This window comes from Myotis yumanensis, unplaced genomic scaffold, assembly GCF_028538775.1.
Source record: "Myotis yumanensis isolate MYYU_CA2020_CCGP unplaced genomic scaffold, mMyoYum1.0.hap1 SCAF_2, whole genome shotgun sequence".
NCBI classification, from domain to species: Eukaryota; Metazoa; Chordata; class Mammalia; order Chiroptera; family Vespertilionidae; genus Myotis; species Myotis yumanensis.
The window spans coordinates 46646141-46662267 of NW_027223753.1; the positions used below are offsets into that span (position 1 = coordinate 46646141).

At 35.3% G+C, this 16127-nt stretch overlaps 1 protein-coding gene across 1 annotated transcript in view; it reads left to right on the forward strand.

Annotated features, from left to right (window-relative positions):
- Positions 1-16127, forward strand: part of RAVER2 (ribonucleoprotein, PTB binding 2) — an 85172-nt gene that overhangs the window by 52345 nt on the left and 16700 nt on the right. Inside the window, exons 9-11 of the mRNA XM_070405287.1 lie at positions 1817-2085; positions 10992-11103; positions 12641-12777. Coding sequence (XP_070261388.1) covers positions 1817-2085; positions 10992-11103; positions 12641-12777 — 518 coding nt within the window. The remainder of the gene's footprint in view (positions 1-1816; positions 2086-10991; positions 11104-12640; positions 12778-16127) is intronic.

The window sequence follows — 16127 nt, forward strand, 5'->3', positions numbered from 1 at the left end:
GGCCTGGCCTGCGGAATTGTGCTGAAACCGGCTCTCCGACATCCCCCGAGGGGTTCTGGATTGTGAGAGGGCTCAGGCCAGGCCGAGGGACTCCCACCAGTGCACGATCAGGGCCAAGAAGGGATGCAGGAGGTTGATCAGCTGGGGAGGGGATGTGGGAGGGCTCCAGGTTGTGTCCAGCCCATCTTGCTCAGTCCTAATCTGCTGGACCCCAGCAGCAAGCTAACCTACTGGTCAGAGCGTCTGCCCCCTGGTGGTGGATGCACATCATAGCGACTGGTCTACCAATCAACTGTCTGCCCCCTGGTGGTCAGTCACATCATAGCAAGCGGTTGAGCGGCCTTAGCATATCATTAGCATATTACCCTTTGATTGGTTGAACGGACGACTGGACACTTAGCATATTAGGCTTTTAGTATATAGGATATCATTTTTTTAAATGTGATCTCCATATTAGTATTAGAAGAAAAATAATAATATGTACAGTTCTTACTAAAAGAAAAATAGGAGCATGGTGGTTAATCTGATTTCTTACTTGAATATATTTTGAAAGACACTTTCAGTGTGAAGATTAACTGAAATTTGCTTGAAGTGAGTATGCTGGGGGACCAGGGGCCACCATTAATAAAATTAAAATATATAAATGGGTAACATATATATCTTGTACATTAAACCAGCAAGTCAAATGATCAGATAACTCAGTTCTGACTCTTAGTATTGACTGGGCAAAAGGTAAACCATTACATAGGTATAGAAATTTTTATGGTATCATAGGGATCTGTCCTAAAAAGTAAATTTTGTATGCCTAAAAGCTTATGCAAATGTTTATTAGTTGTGTTGGATTAAATTATAAGCCATTTTCTTTTGCATGTGCTGCATTCAGTGTTCAATAAATATATCGCCAGGAGATAAAACCATCTCTTAAGTACATAATACTAAAAATAACTTAAGAAATTTGTTTAGTGAGTTTGTAAATTATAAATTTGACTTAAAGTAGTTATCAAAATTAGCTCTTTTCATTTAATTTTGATCTATAGATTTTTTAAAAAAGTGGAATGGTTCAGAATTTGCCTATTCAAGCTTTGATTTTTTTTTTCTCCCAGAATTTCTTGTTATGCCCTAAAAATAAAAATGTAAAACTTTCATGTTAAATTTGGTGATCTATTCACAAATATTGATGTGTTTTAGATAGTGGTGTGCTAATGTTTAAAAACCAGTTCTCTAGGGTAAAAACATCTTGATTTGTAGAATTTGTGATTTCTGTGTGTAAACACTCCAACCGTGGTCGATTCAGGTTGCCAGTGTGAAGACATTGAACTGGAGAGTAGGGAAGAGAGGAGCTGGTGCAAGAAAGCTGATCAAATTTATTGTTAGAGTTAATCTAATTTTACCAATTTTTAAGAGTCAGAGAATTTTTTAAACTGAAGACTAATTATTCCTTCAAATATGGAAGCAGGCAAATTACAATGACTGGGCATTTTTAAAAAAGGCACTGATGCCACTGAAATGCCAAAAAGTGCATACATTTTGCATTCAACTTTTAAAATAAAGAATTAAAACTTAGAATTAAAAAATGTAATATTCTTGAGACTATACTGGAAGTTGTTTAAGAAAGGCATGATTTCTATTATAGGTTTTTGTTTTCCTAGGAACCTGCTAATTTACAACTTCTAACCTCCCCTTTTGAATTTCACTGTTCTCTAATAGATTAAAAAATGTTTGTTTGCATTTTGCCTATAATTTAACAAAATCAAAAGGACTGTTATGAATAAGTCTTGTCTAACCAAAAGTTTTTGGCATTTGTGGTTCCCTACAGCACCTAATCTGATTCCAACTCAAACAACTCTAACAGCTGGAATGGGCTTATTACCGTTCTTTCCAAATCAGCACATTGCTGGACAAGCTGGGCCAGGGCATGGGAATACTCAGGAGAAACAGCCAGCCTCCGTGGGAATAGCAGAAGGAAATTTCTCAGGGTCACAGGCTTATCTTCAGAGCTTTCCGAACCTTACTGCTGGAGGTTTGCTGGCAGGACACCATAAGCAACAACAGAGTCAGCCAAAAAGCACAGAGATGAGTTCAGGGGTAAGAAAACTCTGTGTGTGTGCACACACATACGCACACATACACAAACAATGCAGGTGTATGTTACAAGTACATGTGCATTATATAAATTATATATATATATATATATATATATATATATATGTTCTTTTAAATTTTATCTTAAATGAGATTATTGTAATTCCAGAATATTCTAATTTTTGCTTATTTTACAGGTGATATAATTTATGAAATATAAAAGCAATGTTAACTATTTTTTATTTCAAAGGAAGTTAATATAAAGTATGAAATATCAGTTACAAACTAGATCATTGCTATTATATATCAAAGACATGATGGCTTTTTTATAGTGTATACTTCTCAAAGTAGAAGAAATATTGCACTCTTAAAGAAACTTACTATAAACAAACAAAAATCTATCTTTTGATAAGTTATATCAGTTGATGTTTGGGACTATGCTTAATTACTTGCCAGTTTGTTAGTAAATAAAATTATTTTAATTTGTGTAAAATGAGTTTTTTAAGTCTGTTACTGTAAAATAATTTATATATAAATTTTGTACTATACATTTTTGCCTTTAAGAAGTTTGAGATAAGCATGGTTTACGCAAATACTTGATATTAAAAAAATAAACTAATTTAAGTTCAAAATTTTGTAGTTTGGAAAAACTTATGATGTCATTAATATTTATCTAATTATATAGTGATGTTTATAAGACTTTGTAAATAAATAATGCTGTTCTTTGAGATATACTCATTTTTTTCTATTTTAAATGTATTCTGTAGTTAGTTCGGGTATTATTTTAATATTTAGAGGGAGAATCAGTTTTATTTTATCAAATATGTCAGAGTCAGTTATGACACTCTGGTTTGTCTGAAAGAATCTAAACTCTGTTTTAATTCTGGAAGTTTTACCCAGTCAATGTTGTTGTTGTTAATCCTCACCTAAGGATATTTTCCCATTGATTTATAGGGAGAGTGGAAGAGAGAGAGAAAGACAGAAACATCAATGTGAGCAAAACAAATCAATTGGTTGCCTCCTGCACGAGTCCCCCCACTCCCCCATCAGGGCCTGGGAGGAGCCTGCAACCCAGGTACCTACCCTTGATCAGAATTGAACCTGGGACCCTTTGGTTGCAGGCCAACACTGTACCCACTGAGCCAAACCGGCTAAGGCCCCAGTCATTTTAATGGTTATAAACCACTGGCATTTATAAATGTTATAATTGGTGGGTAAAATATAATATATTTAATTTTCATTTTATTTGTACTCTAAAATTCCTTTTGGTTTGCAAGTGGTGTAAAACTCAGGCTATAAGAATATGAGAAAAAAAATCACCTAGTTGGCTATATTCAAATGTCAAAATAATGTTGAATTTGTAAGAGGTTTGGTGTCACTTAGTCCAAGCAGGATGTATGGATAGAATGTCCTACAATTAAAAAATAAAACTAGGGCAGTACTTCGTAGAATGAATTTTTAAAAAATTATCTGCAAATATTAATTACTTGAGTTATTGAGGGAATTTAAACAAATAGAATTTATATATGAATTACTTAATCTTTTTACATAGGATCTTTAATTCATAGTAAATGAAGGCACCATGGTCTCTAGAAAAACTGGATATGAGGCGATACACATAATGGGCAAATGAGAAGCTATTCACAAGACGACAGCCAAAGTCAGGCAGACTGTCCTTTCCCCACTGTGTATTCTTGGCACTCTTGTGAAACATAGTTGACCACAAATGCGTGGGTTTATTTCTGGGCTGTTTTGTCAATATTTGGGCAAAGTTTTATGCCAGTATCATACTGTTTTGATTACTATGGTTTTGTAGTATAGTTTGAAACCAGGAAGTGGAATGTCTCCAGATGTGTTCTTTCTCAAGATATCCCTGGCCACTTGGGGTCTTTGGGTTCCATACAAATTATAGGATTACTTTTCTATTACTGTAAAAAGTGCCATTGAAATTTTTACTGGAATTTGTTAAATTTATAGGTTGCTTTGGGTAGTATGGACATTTTTTCCTCCTAAAATACGTTTTTATTAATTTTTTTAGAGAGAGAGGAAGGGAGAGGGATAGAGAGATAGAAACATCCATGAGAGAGAAACCTCATCAATGGGCTGCCTCCTGCGCCCCCCACCCCCCACCCCCCTAAGGGATCAAGCCTGCAACCTGGGCATGTGCCCTGACCAGGGATCTAACCAATGGCCTTTTGTTTCCTTGGTCAGTGCTCAGCCACTGAGCTACACTGGCTGGGCGGTAGTATGGACATTTAAAAAATATTATTTCTTCCATGATATTGTTCTGTTAACAAAGGCTCTTTCCAGTTGTATATTTTATTTCTTTTATCAATGTCTTATGCTTTTCAGTGTACAGATCTTTCACCTTCTTAAATTTATTTCTAAATATTTTATTCTTTTTGATATTATAAATGAGATTTTTCTTAATTAAACAATAGTTTATTGATAGTATATTGTTAGTATATAGAAATGCCACTGATACAAACAGATTATTTAACTTCTTCCTTTCTGATTTGGATGCCTTTTTATCCTTTTCTTGCCTAATTGCTCTCTGGCTAGGACTGCCAGTACTTTTTTTAAATAAAATGGGCATCCGTGTCTTGTTCCTGATCTCAGAGGAAAAATGTTCAGCTTTTCACCATTGAATATGATGTTCTCTGTGGGCATGTCTTTTATGTATGGCTTTTATTATCTTGAGGTCTATTTGTAGCTTTTATTATGAAAGGATGTTTAGTTCTCACTAGTGTGTTTTCTGTATCTATCGAAACCATTATATGTTTCTTTTCCTTTATTCTACTTAATGTGGTGTATCACATTTATTCATTTGTATATGTTGAACCATTCTTACATCCCAAGGTTAAATTCCAGTGGATTGTGGTGCATAACTCTTTTAATGGGTTGTTGAATTCAGGTTGCTTATATTTTGTTTAGGGTTGCTAATATGGATGAGGATTTTTGCACCTATGTTCATCAGGGATATTGGCCTAAATTCTTTTCTTGTAGTGTCCTTGTCTGGCTTTGGTATGAGGGCAGTGCTGGCCTTGTAAAACAAATTAGGAAGTGTTTATGGAAGCGTTTCTGAAGAACTGGCATTAATTCTTCTTTAAATATTTGGTAGAATTCACCAGTTAAGCCATTTGGTCCTGAGCTTTTCATTGTTGGGAATTTATTTAATTTTAAATTAATTTAGTTATTTTTATTGTTTAAACTATTACTTGTCTTCTTTTTTCCCCGAGTGACCCCCTCAGGCCACTCCCACCCTCGAGGGCAAGCCCCCACCACCCTAGTGTCTGTGTCCATTGGTTATGCTAATATGCATGCATACAAGTCCTTTGGTTAATCTCTAACCCAGTGGTTCTCAACCTTGGCTGCACATTAGAATCACCTGGGAATCTTTTTAAAATCCTGATTTCTGGGCCTCATCCTCTGGAAATTCTGTTTCTTTGTTATGGGGTGGGGCCACAACATTAGTAACAAAGAAACAGAATTTCTGGAGAATGAGGCCCAGAAATCAGGATTTTAAAAAGGTTCCCAGGTGATTCTAATGTGCAGCCAAGGTTGAGAACCACTGCTCTAACCCCTCCCTCCCATGCCTTCTCTCTGAGGTTGGATGTTTTGTTCAGTGCTACCTTGTCTTAGGATCTATTTTTGTTCATCAGTTTATGTTGAACATTATATCCCACATATAAGTGAGATCATGTGACATTTATCTTTCTCCGGCTGGCTTATTTCCCTTATCATAATGCTCTCCAGTTCCGCCCATGCTGTTGCAGATGGTAAAAGTTCCTTCTTTTTTATAGCAGCATAGTATTCCACTGTGTAGATGTACCACAGTTTTTTAATCCACTCATCTGCTGATGGGCACTTAGGCTGTTATCAAATCTTTGCTGTTGTAAATTGTGCTGCTTATGAACATTGGGGTGCATATCTGATTGGTGTTTCTGGTTTCTTGGGATATATTCCCAGAAGTGGGATTACTGGGTCAAATGGGAGTTCCATTTTTAGTTTTTTGAGGAAACTCCATACTGTTTTCCACAGTGGCTGTACCAGTCTGCATTCCCACCAGCAGTGCACGAGGGTTCCTTTTTCTCCACATCCTCGCCAGCACTTGTCCTTTGTTGATGATAACCGTTCTGATAGGTATGAGATGGTATCTCATTGTTGCTTTGATTTGCATCTCTCGAATGATTAGTGACTTTGAGCATGTTTTCATATGTCTCTGGGCCTTCTGTATGTCTTCTTCTGAAAAGTATCTACTTAGGTCCTTTGCCCATTTTTTTTATTGGTTCGTTTATATTCCTTTTGTTAAGTTGTATGAGTTCTCTGTAAATTTTGGAGATTAAACCCTTAGCTGAAATAGCATTGGCAAATATCCCATGCAGTGGGCTTTCTTGTTGTTTTGTTGATGGTTTCTTTCGCTGTGCAGAAGCTTTTTATTTTGATGTAGTCCCATTTGTTTATTTTCTCCTTAGTTTCCATTGCCCTTAGGAGCTGTGTCGGTAAAGATATTGATACAACATATGTCTGATATTTTGCTGCCTATGAAGTCTTCTAAGATTTTTACGGTTTCCTGTCTTATATTTAAGTCCTTTAACCATTTTGAGTTTTTGTATATGGTGTAAGTTGGTTTCATTTTTTTATATGTATCTGAACAAATTTCCCAGCACCATTTATTGAAGAGACTGTCTTGACTCCATTGTATGCTCTTGCATCCTTTGTCAAATATTAATTGAGCATAATGGCTTGGGTCGATTTCTGGATTCTCTTTTCTGTTCCATTGGTCTAGATGTCTGTTCTTGTGCCAGTACCAGGAAGTTTTGAGAATCGTGGCTTTGTAATACAGCTTGATATCTGGTATTGTGATCCCTCCAACTTTGATCTTCTTTCTCAGGATTGCTGTGGCTATTTGGGGTCTTTTTTTTTTTATTCCAGATGAATTTTTGGAGAGTTTTTTCTAGGTCCGTGAAATATGCCTTTGGTATTTTAATGGGGATTGCATTAAATCTGTAGATTGCTTTGGGTATAATGGACATTTTAATGATGTTGATTCTGCCAGTCCATGAACACAGTATGTTCTTCCATTTGTTTATATCTTCCTCTGTCTCTTTTTTCAATGTCCTGTGGTTTTCCGAGTACAGGTCTATAGTTTTCTGAGTACAGGTCTTTTACCTCCTTATTTAAGTTTATTCCTAGGTTATCTTAATTTTTTTGGTGCAATGGTGAATGGGATTGTTTTTTTTAGTTTCTCTTTCTCTGAGTTCATTATTGGTGTATAAAAAAGCCATAAGTTTCTGGGTGTTAATTTTGTATCCTGCTACCTTGCTGAATTCATTTATTAAATCTAGTAGTTTTTTGATGGAGTCTTTGGGGTTCTCTATGTACAGTATCATGTCATCTGAGAATAATGACAGTTTTACTTCTTTTCAAATTTGGATGCCTTTTATTTCTTCTTGTCTGATTGCTATGACTAGCACTTCTAGTACTTTATCAAACAGGAGTGGAGAAAGTGGGCATCCCTGTCTTGTTCCTGTTCTTACGGGAAATGAATTTAGTTTTTGCCCATTGAGTATGATGTTGGCTGTAGGTTTGTCATATAGGGCTTTCACTTTGCTGAGAGTTTTTATCAAGAAAGGGTGTTGGAGAAAAGGGGTGTGGGAGATGCGGGAAGTGACTGGACAAAAATCATGCACCTATGGATGAACACAGTGGGTGGGGAGTGAGGGTGGAGGGTGGGGTGGGAGCTGGAAGGAGGGGAGTTATGGGGGGAAAAAAGAGGAACAAATGTAATAATCTGAACAATAAAGATTTAATTAAAAAATTTAAAAAAAAAAAAAAAAAAAAAAAAAAAAAAAAAAGAAAGGGTGTTGGATTTTGTCAAATGCTTTTTCTGCATCGATGGATATGATTGTGTGATTTTTGTCTCTCAATTTGTTTATGTCATATATCATGCTTATTGATTTGCAAATATTGTACCATCCTTGCATCCCTGGAATAAATCCCACTTGGTCATGGTGTATGATCTTTCTAATGTAATGGTGGATCCGATTTGCTAGAATTTTGTTGAGGATTTTACCATCTATGTTCATTAAGGATGTTGGCCTGTAATTCTCTTTCTTTGTGGTGTCTTTATCTGGTTTTGGAATTAGGGTAATGCTGGCTTCACAGAAAGAGCTGGGAAGTGTGCCTTCCTCTTGAATTTTTTGGAATAGTCTGAGGAGGATGGGTTTTAGTTCTTTGAATGCTTGGTAGAACTCCCCTGTAAAGCCGTCAGGACCAGGGCTTTTGTTTGCTGGAAGATTATTGATCACTGCTTCAATTTCTTCGATAGTTATTGGCCTATTTAGGTTTTTTGATTCTTCCTGATTGAGTTTTGGAAGCTTGTGTTTTTCTAAGACTATGTCCATTTCATCCAGATTGTCCAGTTTGTTGGAATAGAGTTGTTCATAGCATTTTTTTCATAATCCTTTGTATTTCTGTGGGGTTGGTTGTTACTTCAACTCTTTCATTTCTGATTTTGTTTATTTGGGGCCTCTCTCTTTGCTTCTTGGTTGTTGGGAATTTTTTGATTAACCCTTACTCATTATTGGTCTGTTCAAATTTCTTTATGATTCAATCTTTGTAGAATGTTTTCAGAAATTTATCCATTTCTTGTAGTTTATCCAATTTGTTGGCATATGTTTGTTGATAAGTCTATTATGATCCTTTGTATATCTGTGGTATCAGCTGTAATGTCTCCTCTTTCATTTATAATTTTGAGTCCTTTCTCTTTTGCTCTTGGTTAGTCTAGCTAAACGTTTAGTTTACCTTTGAAAACATCAATACTTCACTCTATTGATCTTCCTTTCTCTTGTCTATTTTACTTATTTCTACTCTAGTAAATAATATTTCCTCACTTTGGTTAATTTTGGGCTTAGTTTGTTCTTTTTCTAATTCCTTGAGGTGTAAAGTTAGGTTGTTTGCTTTTTTCTTCATATAGGCATTTACCGCAATACAATTCCACCTTAGAACTGCTTTTGCTGCATCTCATAACTTTTGAGTATGTTGTTTTCTATTTTTATTTCTCTCAAGAGATTTTTTTTTTTTAGTTTCCCTTTTATCTCTTCTTTAACCCATTAGGAGTGTGTTTAATTTCTACATATTTGTGATTTTTCTACTTTTTTTCCTGTTATTGATATCTAGCTTCATACCCCTGTGGTCAGAACAATACCTGAGATTGTTTCAGTGTTCTTAAATTTGTTAAGGCTTGTTTTGTCACTCAACCTTTTTTTGTTTTTGCTTCTGCTTTTGGTGTCATATTCAAGAAATAATTGCCAAATTTAATTACATGAAGCTTTCCATGTAAGCTTTTCCTTTTAGAGATTTATAGTTTTAGCTCTTACATTTAGGTCTTTGATCCATTTTGAGTTAATTTTTGTATATGGTGTTAGATAAGAATCTACTTTCTTCTGTTACATGTGGATATCCAAGTATGTCAGTATTTTTGTTGAAAAGACTCTCCATTCCCCATTGAATAATCTTGACACTCATTAAAAATGATTTAACCATGCACATATGTGGGGATTTATTTCTGGGATCTCTATTCTATTCCATTCACCTGTTTGTCTGTTTTTATGCCAGTACCACACTGTTAAGATTACTATAGCTTTATAGTAAGTTTTGACATCATAAAGTGTGGGCCCTCTATTCTTGTTTCTTTATCACCTTCCAGCAACTTTTGGGGAGTCCCTTAATATGAACCTTAGGATGAGTTTTTCATTTTCTGCAAAAAAGTTGGAATATTAATTGGGATTATTGAATCTGTAGATCAATTGGGTAGTATTGACACTTTAACAGTATTGTTTCCAATTCATGAACATGGGATGTATTTTCATTTATTTGTCGTCTTTAAATTTTTTCAACAATGTTTTGTAGTTTTTCAGTGTACAAGTATTTATCCTTGGTTCAGTTAATTCCTAAGTATTTTATTCTACTGGAATTGTTTTCTTTTTGTATTGTCCTTTGTTAGTATATACAAACACAACTGTTTTTTTGCATGTCGATTTTTGTATCCTGAAGTTCATTTATTAGTTCTAACAGTGTTGGTGTAATCTTCTTTATGTCATGTGCAAAAATAGATAATTTTACTTTTTTGTTTCTAATTTGGATGCCTTTTATATCTTTTTCCTGCTTAATTGCTCTGGCTAGAACTTCCAATACTGTGTTGAACAGAAGTGGTGAAGGCATCTTCATCTTATTCTTGATCTTCAGATTTTTACCATTGAGTATAACATTGGCTTTTTCATCCATGACTTTTGTAATGGTAGTTTCCTTCTATTTCTAGTTTGCTGAGGGTATTGAATTTTGTCAGCTGCTTTTTCTGCACCAATTAAGATGATTATGTGTTTGTTTCATTTCTCTTTAAATGTTTGGTAGAATTCTCCAGTGAAGCCATTCCGTCCATTAGCATTATTCTGGCTAATATAATATAGCTGTTAAGAAAGAAAGGGTTTCAGGCCTGGCTCCAGCACATACTAAATGTACTTTTTAGGAAAAAAAAAAATGTTGATAACTTTGTTTCTGGAAGTAAGTTATGAAATTTGTTTTTTCTTGTGAAGATGAATTCTCCCCTGGTTCAAATGAGAAGGTTGTACAAGATGGGTTTAATTGTCTTTCAGTTCTAAAGTTCAATCATTCCAGAATAGTTTTTTAAAAACTTACTGAAAAAATAATAGGTGAAATGTGATCATTTTAATCAATATCCAGAAATATTTCGTAACGTAATACCTTCATAGGTAGAAACATTAGTTTCTACAAGTTTTTACCACACTAGATTTATTGAAGAATAAGTATTTCTTTATTCCTTCTTCATTTTTATTTTCTGTACCTCTTATTAATTAAGTTCCTATCCTTTTGTTTTTGATAAATAGGCTGCCTCTAAGAACCAGACTTCACTCTTGGGAGAGCCGCCAAAAGAAATCCGGCTGAGTACAAATCCCTACCTAAACCTGGCCAGTGTGCTGCCCAGTATGTGCTTATCATGTGAGTGAGAACGCAGTATTAATATTTTGGAGTTTCATTGAATACTTTCCATAATGAGTTTTGCTTCAGTTTTTAATTTGATAGAAACAAATCATGCCTATTGACCAATTAAAGCCTAAATTATGACCCCGGTCTTTAAAATGAAAGAATAACTAAAATTAACCCTTAAAATGCATTTTACTTTAAGGAAGGCATCTTTTATAATATTTTATTAAGAATATAATTAATTTATTGGATTATTGAATCATTAAAAATAATTGGGCAGAAGAATTGTTTGGCACAATAATTCTTTACAGATAGAATCATATTTCTAAAATAGAGGTTTAAACTTCTAAGTAATTTGATATATCTGGAGTATTAGCCAAATACACCAAAGACATATGAGCTACTCAGTGGCAGAAGTGGAATTCTCATGTCCTTTTTTGAGGGTCTCCTCAGGCCTTCAGTTCGTGTAAATTAACAATCTTAAGAGAAAATCACAACTGTAGCTTACGCTGTACGTATACTAGGATATTCACTAGAACATTGTTGTAAATAGTAAAAACTAGAAAGTGCCTTAAGGTCCGTTGACAGGAATGAATAGTTTGTCATAAAGTGGAATACTATGCAACTTTCCTTTTATAATCATGTACTAATGGAAAATGATCTCTAAAACAAATTAAGTGGAAAAAGCAAATGTATGTATAAAATGATTCCATTTGTTTATTTAAAGCTATATATTCTTACATGTACATATTTGAATGTGTAAATGGATAAAGTAAATCTGGGAAAATAAATTTTAAACTGTCACCCCTGGGGAAAAGAATAGGATTGGTTGAGAAGAGATGAGAGATGAATTTTGTTTTTAATGTGCATTATCTTTATTTTATGGAGTATCCTCTTGAATCTGAACATTAATTTCTAATTTTTTTAAAGCCAGAAAAAAATTTAATACAATTTTACTACATCTATATTTTTAACTGATCTAAAAATTGATAGTTACAACTGTTACATTAACAAGAAAGGTTAGTTTATATCCTGTATGCCTTGTTTTGGAGATTATACATACATATGCATTTTTAAAAATATGTTTTTATTGATTTCAGAGAGGAAGAGAGGTGGAGAGAGATAGAAACATCAATGATGAGAAACAATCACTGATTGGCTTGATCGGTAGCCTCCTGCAGGCTCCCTACTGGGGATCGAGCCTGCAACCCGGGCATGTGCTCTTGACCGGAATCGAACCTGGGACCCTTCAGTCCGTAGGCCAACGCTCTATCCAATGAGCCAAACTAGCTGGGGCTAGAATTTTATTTTTTAAATGTTTCCACCAAAATTATTTACCCATAGGGCAAACTTTCATTCAGTTCTTTTAAATGACTAAGACAACATCATATACTATATATATTTTTTCTCCTGGGGATAATGTAGATATATATTCTGGCAAGCTAAAATTGGTGTTCTATTTGAAAATATGCTGAATGAATGAGTTTGTACTCTGTTTATAATGATCAATAAAGCAACCTAACTAAAATATATGTATTGATTTTGCCTTTAGCCCCTGCAAGTAAAACCACTCTACAGAAGACTGGAATTGCGAGCAACATTCTGGAGGCAATCTCTCAGGAAAATGAATCACAACACACATTGGAAAAGTGCATTGCGTATTCTCAGCCTTTTGGTGATTATGCACAGGTAAATGAGTCTCAGATTTTGATGATATGTAGACAAATTGGTTCAACCTCATATTGAGTTCACTGAGTATGAAATTGTGATTCCTGTACTATCAGAGGAAATTAAAATTGCACTGATCTACACAATATTTTCTTGCTCACCATTTGGAATTTCAAGTATCATTTTGCACTATTTACCTGGCATTGTTTACACTATTGGTTGGCAAACTACAGAACAACTCCAGCCCACCATGTGTTTGGTAAATAAAGTTTTATTAGAATACGGCTGGGTTCATTCATTTAAACCTTATCTGCAGTGCTGTTGTACCACAGCAGAGGGTTGAGTAGTTCTAATAGAGACTTTATGGCTGCAGGGTTAAATATTTACAGTGTAGCTTTTTACAGAAAAACTCTGCTGACCTCTGATTAACCCCAGTATAGACCTGGCTAAGAACCCCAAGGAAATGCCTCTGTTGTTCACCACTGCTCATTTATGTAGAAACATGATAACTACAGGCACTATTCTGCTAACTTTTAAACCAAACAGTCAATAACATGGAAAGTATTATATTCATAAGATGTACCATACCATTACCTACTTATGTCAGTTTTGCTTTGCTTTTTTTCCCCTTCAGTTTACTCTTAGTGGCTTAAACTGAGGATGTATGTCATGTTAGCAGTATATTATATATAATCATGAGGGTCTTACGATGAACAATTCTGATTCCTTCTCATTTCCCAGCGTAGTCAGCTTCTTCCCGCCTCTGTTCTCTCTGTGGGAGCAGTGCTTCCACTTTGATTTCCTGGAAGCAACTCTGTGTTTGTCTCCCCTGTCTCTAATGAACTTAAAAAAGAAAACCAGTGGGAATTCATTTAGAACAATTGATGCCTAAATATGCTTTTATGATAGGGTACTAGAAACGCAGGTCAAATAGACTGTAGAAATGGTGCAGCTGGATATTAGCAAAATATATAATAAGGGTCTCTTGTATACCTGTGGGAAAGGGAGAAATCTAGGTTGGACGATGATGTAATTAGGTGGCAGCAACTTATATTTAAGGGACAGCAGTCATGAATGGACACAACCTGGAAGGCATTCTCTTACATGTTTCATAAAACTTCATCTTTGTTCCCTTACTAGTTAACATTTTAAATAATGACATATGTAAGGACATTGGTTGTATGCTGGTTATATTTCTAGGTGACAAAAGCCAAGGAAATAATCAGGAATGTATAAAATCTTTTATGAATAGTTTATAGCTGTGAAAATTAGAAACAACCTAAATTTCCAACAATTTATAGGACTGAGTATACAAATTATGTCATATTTATACCAGGAAATATAATGCAAGTATTAAAAATTATATAAAGCAATATGTAAACACATTATAAAACATTTTATAATCAGTTGTTAATTTTAAAAATTTATAAAATATAGTCCCTGTGCAATTTTTTTGTTTGTTTCTAAGGAACAAAATTTATAAACAGGAAGAAGCACAATAATTAAGATGTAGTTAAATGTATGATTTAAGTTTTAAAAGTTATTTTTTCTACTTACCTTTTCTTTTCTTTCACTTTCGGAATTAGCCTTGCTTTTCTCACGAGCAGTTTTATTAGATCACTGTGGTTTTGAATACTTAAATCCGCAGAAAGCCACTTTGCCATTTACACGGGGAGCAATTCTGTGATAAAGATGTCTCTTGCATCGCCAGCCCTCTTCCTGCCTCTCCCTTGCTTACTCAGAGATCCTGTGAGGGTGGATCCTCCCTGGATTCCGCATTCCCGGGGCCGTCCCTGCTGTTTCCTTAGGCTTGTTCATAAAGTGAGATTTGTTCTTTCTCATGTTCTTTCCTCCTCATAAAGTAAACTTAATTAAATGGTACTCATGGAATAAAGTAACTAGTAAAAGGTGGTCATGTTTTAGGAATCCTTCTATTTCCAGTGCTGAAATGGAGGAGGAGGTCTAAGGGAAGGAAACCAACGTTTTTGCTTTGTTTTGAACACTTGCTACGTGCTCTGCAATAAAAGCATTAAGTACGTCTAACCATCTTGTGAGCTTAAAATGACCGCCTGCATAATACAAGTGGAAAGCATAAAGGGATAAATAATCTTTCCAAGTTCATGCAGTTAGGAAATGACTTCTCTGATTCCAAAGCCCACATTATTTTCATTATACCAGGGAGAAGTTTCTCCAGGCATGGGGTGGTGTTTTATAGAGACTGGTTGGTTGGTCGGTCGGTCGGTCGGTCGGTCTGCACTGGCTGCTGTGTGTAAAGATTAGGAGAAAATGCTATGTCATGATATAGATAGATATAATAATGCCTATTTTCAATAAAACTATCACCCTTAAAAATTCTAGTTGGCATCCAGTATTGGTGAGGTTGTTTGTGTCAGATTATTCCTCCTACAGATAATTGTTACTAAATTGTATTCAATATGAAAGAAAAACAACTCTTGGTAGGCTCTGGAATGGAAGGCAGAAATGGAAGGGGAGTCAGTCCTTGAAAGAGGGAACCTGCACTGGATGAGACGTGTGTTTCTGTGGCTTTTTGACCTCCTCCCCCCACTTCCCCCCCTCCCCCCTTCCCCCGTTTATGCAGAAAGGTGCAGTCTTGCCAGCTGGTGGAGTCAGAGGCCAGAGTTCAGGACTGTTCGCAAGGCTGAGAAGTAAGGGAGTAATTTCGGGAAAAGGGGTTCCATAAGAAGGAGCCTCAAAATCTCTGTGAACTCAGCCCAAGTGCACTTGACTGACTTGACTATGTTTGTGTGAGGGAGACTCCAGGGGACCTGGTGGAAAGCACAGATGGAAAGGAAGACCTATGAAGAGATATACCTCCTCCCTAGCACAGAGGGGACAATTTGGTGTTTGAATTCAGAAAAGTTAACTCCTTACAACAAAAACCAACAGTCTTCAGAGGAAGACTATACAATCCACAGTCTCTATGATATATCATCTACACTGTCCAGTAAACAAGAATTACTAGATAACTGAAAAAACAGAATGTGACCTGCCATTAAGAAGAAAGGACTCCAAGGAGACCCAGATGTTGGTCTTAGTAGACAGTCTTATCTAAAACAACTACTATAATTATGTTCAGGAACTTTAAAAAAATAAGGCCAAATGAACAGGTAGGGAATTTCAGGAAAAATACATTCTAAAAAAGAAGTGTAGAATCTCTAGAATTGAAACATACAGTATCTGGAAAAAAATACACTGTTTGGGCTTTGAGGAAGATTAGAGAAAGGAAGGGAAAATGGTTCAGTTAACAGACAAATCAAAAAAATAATTTGTTCTGAAGAACAGAGAGAAAGAGGTTGAAAACCAATGAACAGACCCCCAGGAATCAGAGGGACAATATCAAGCAGTCTAAC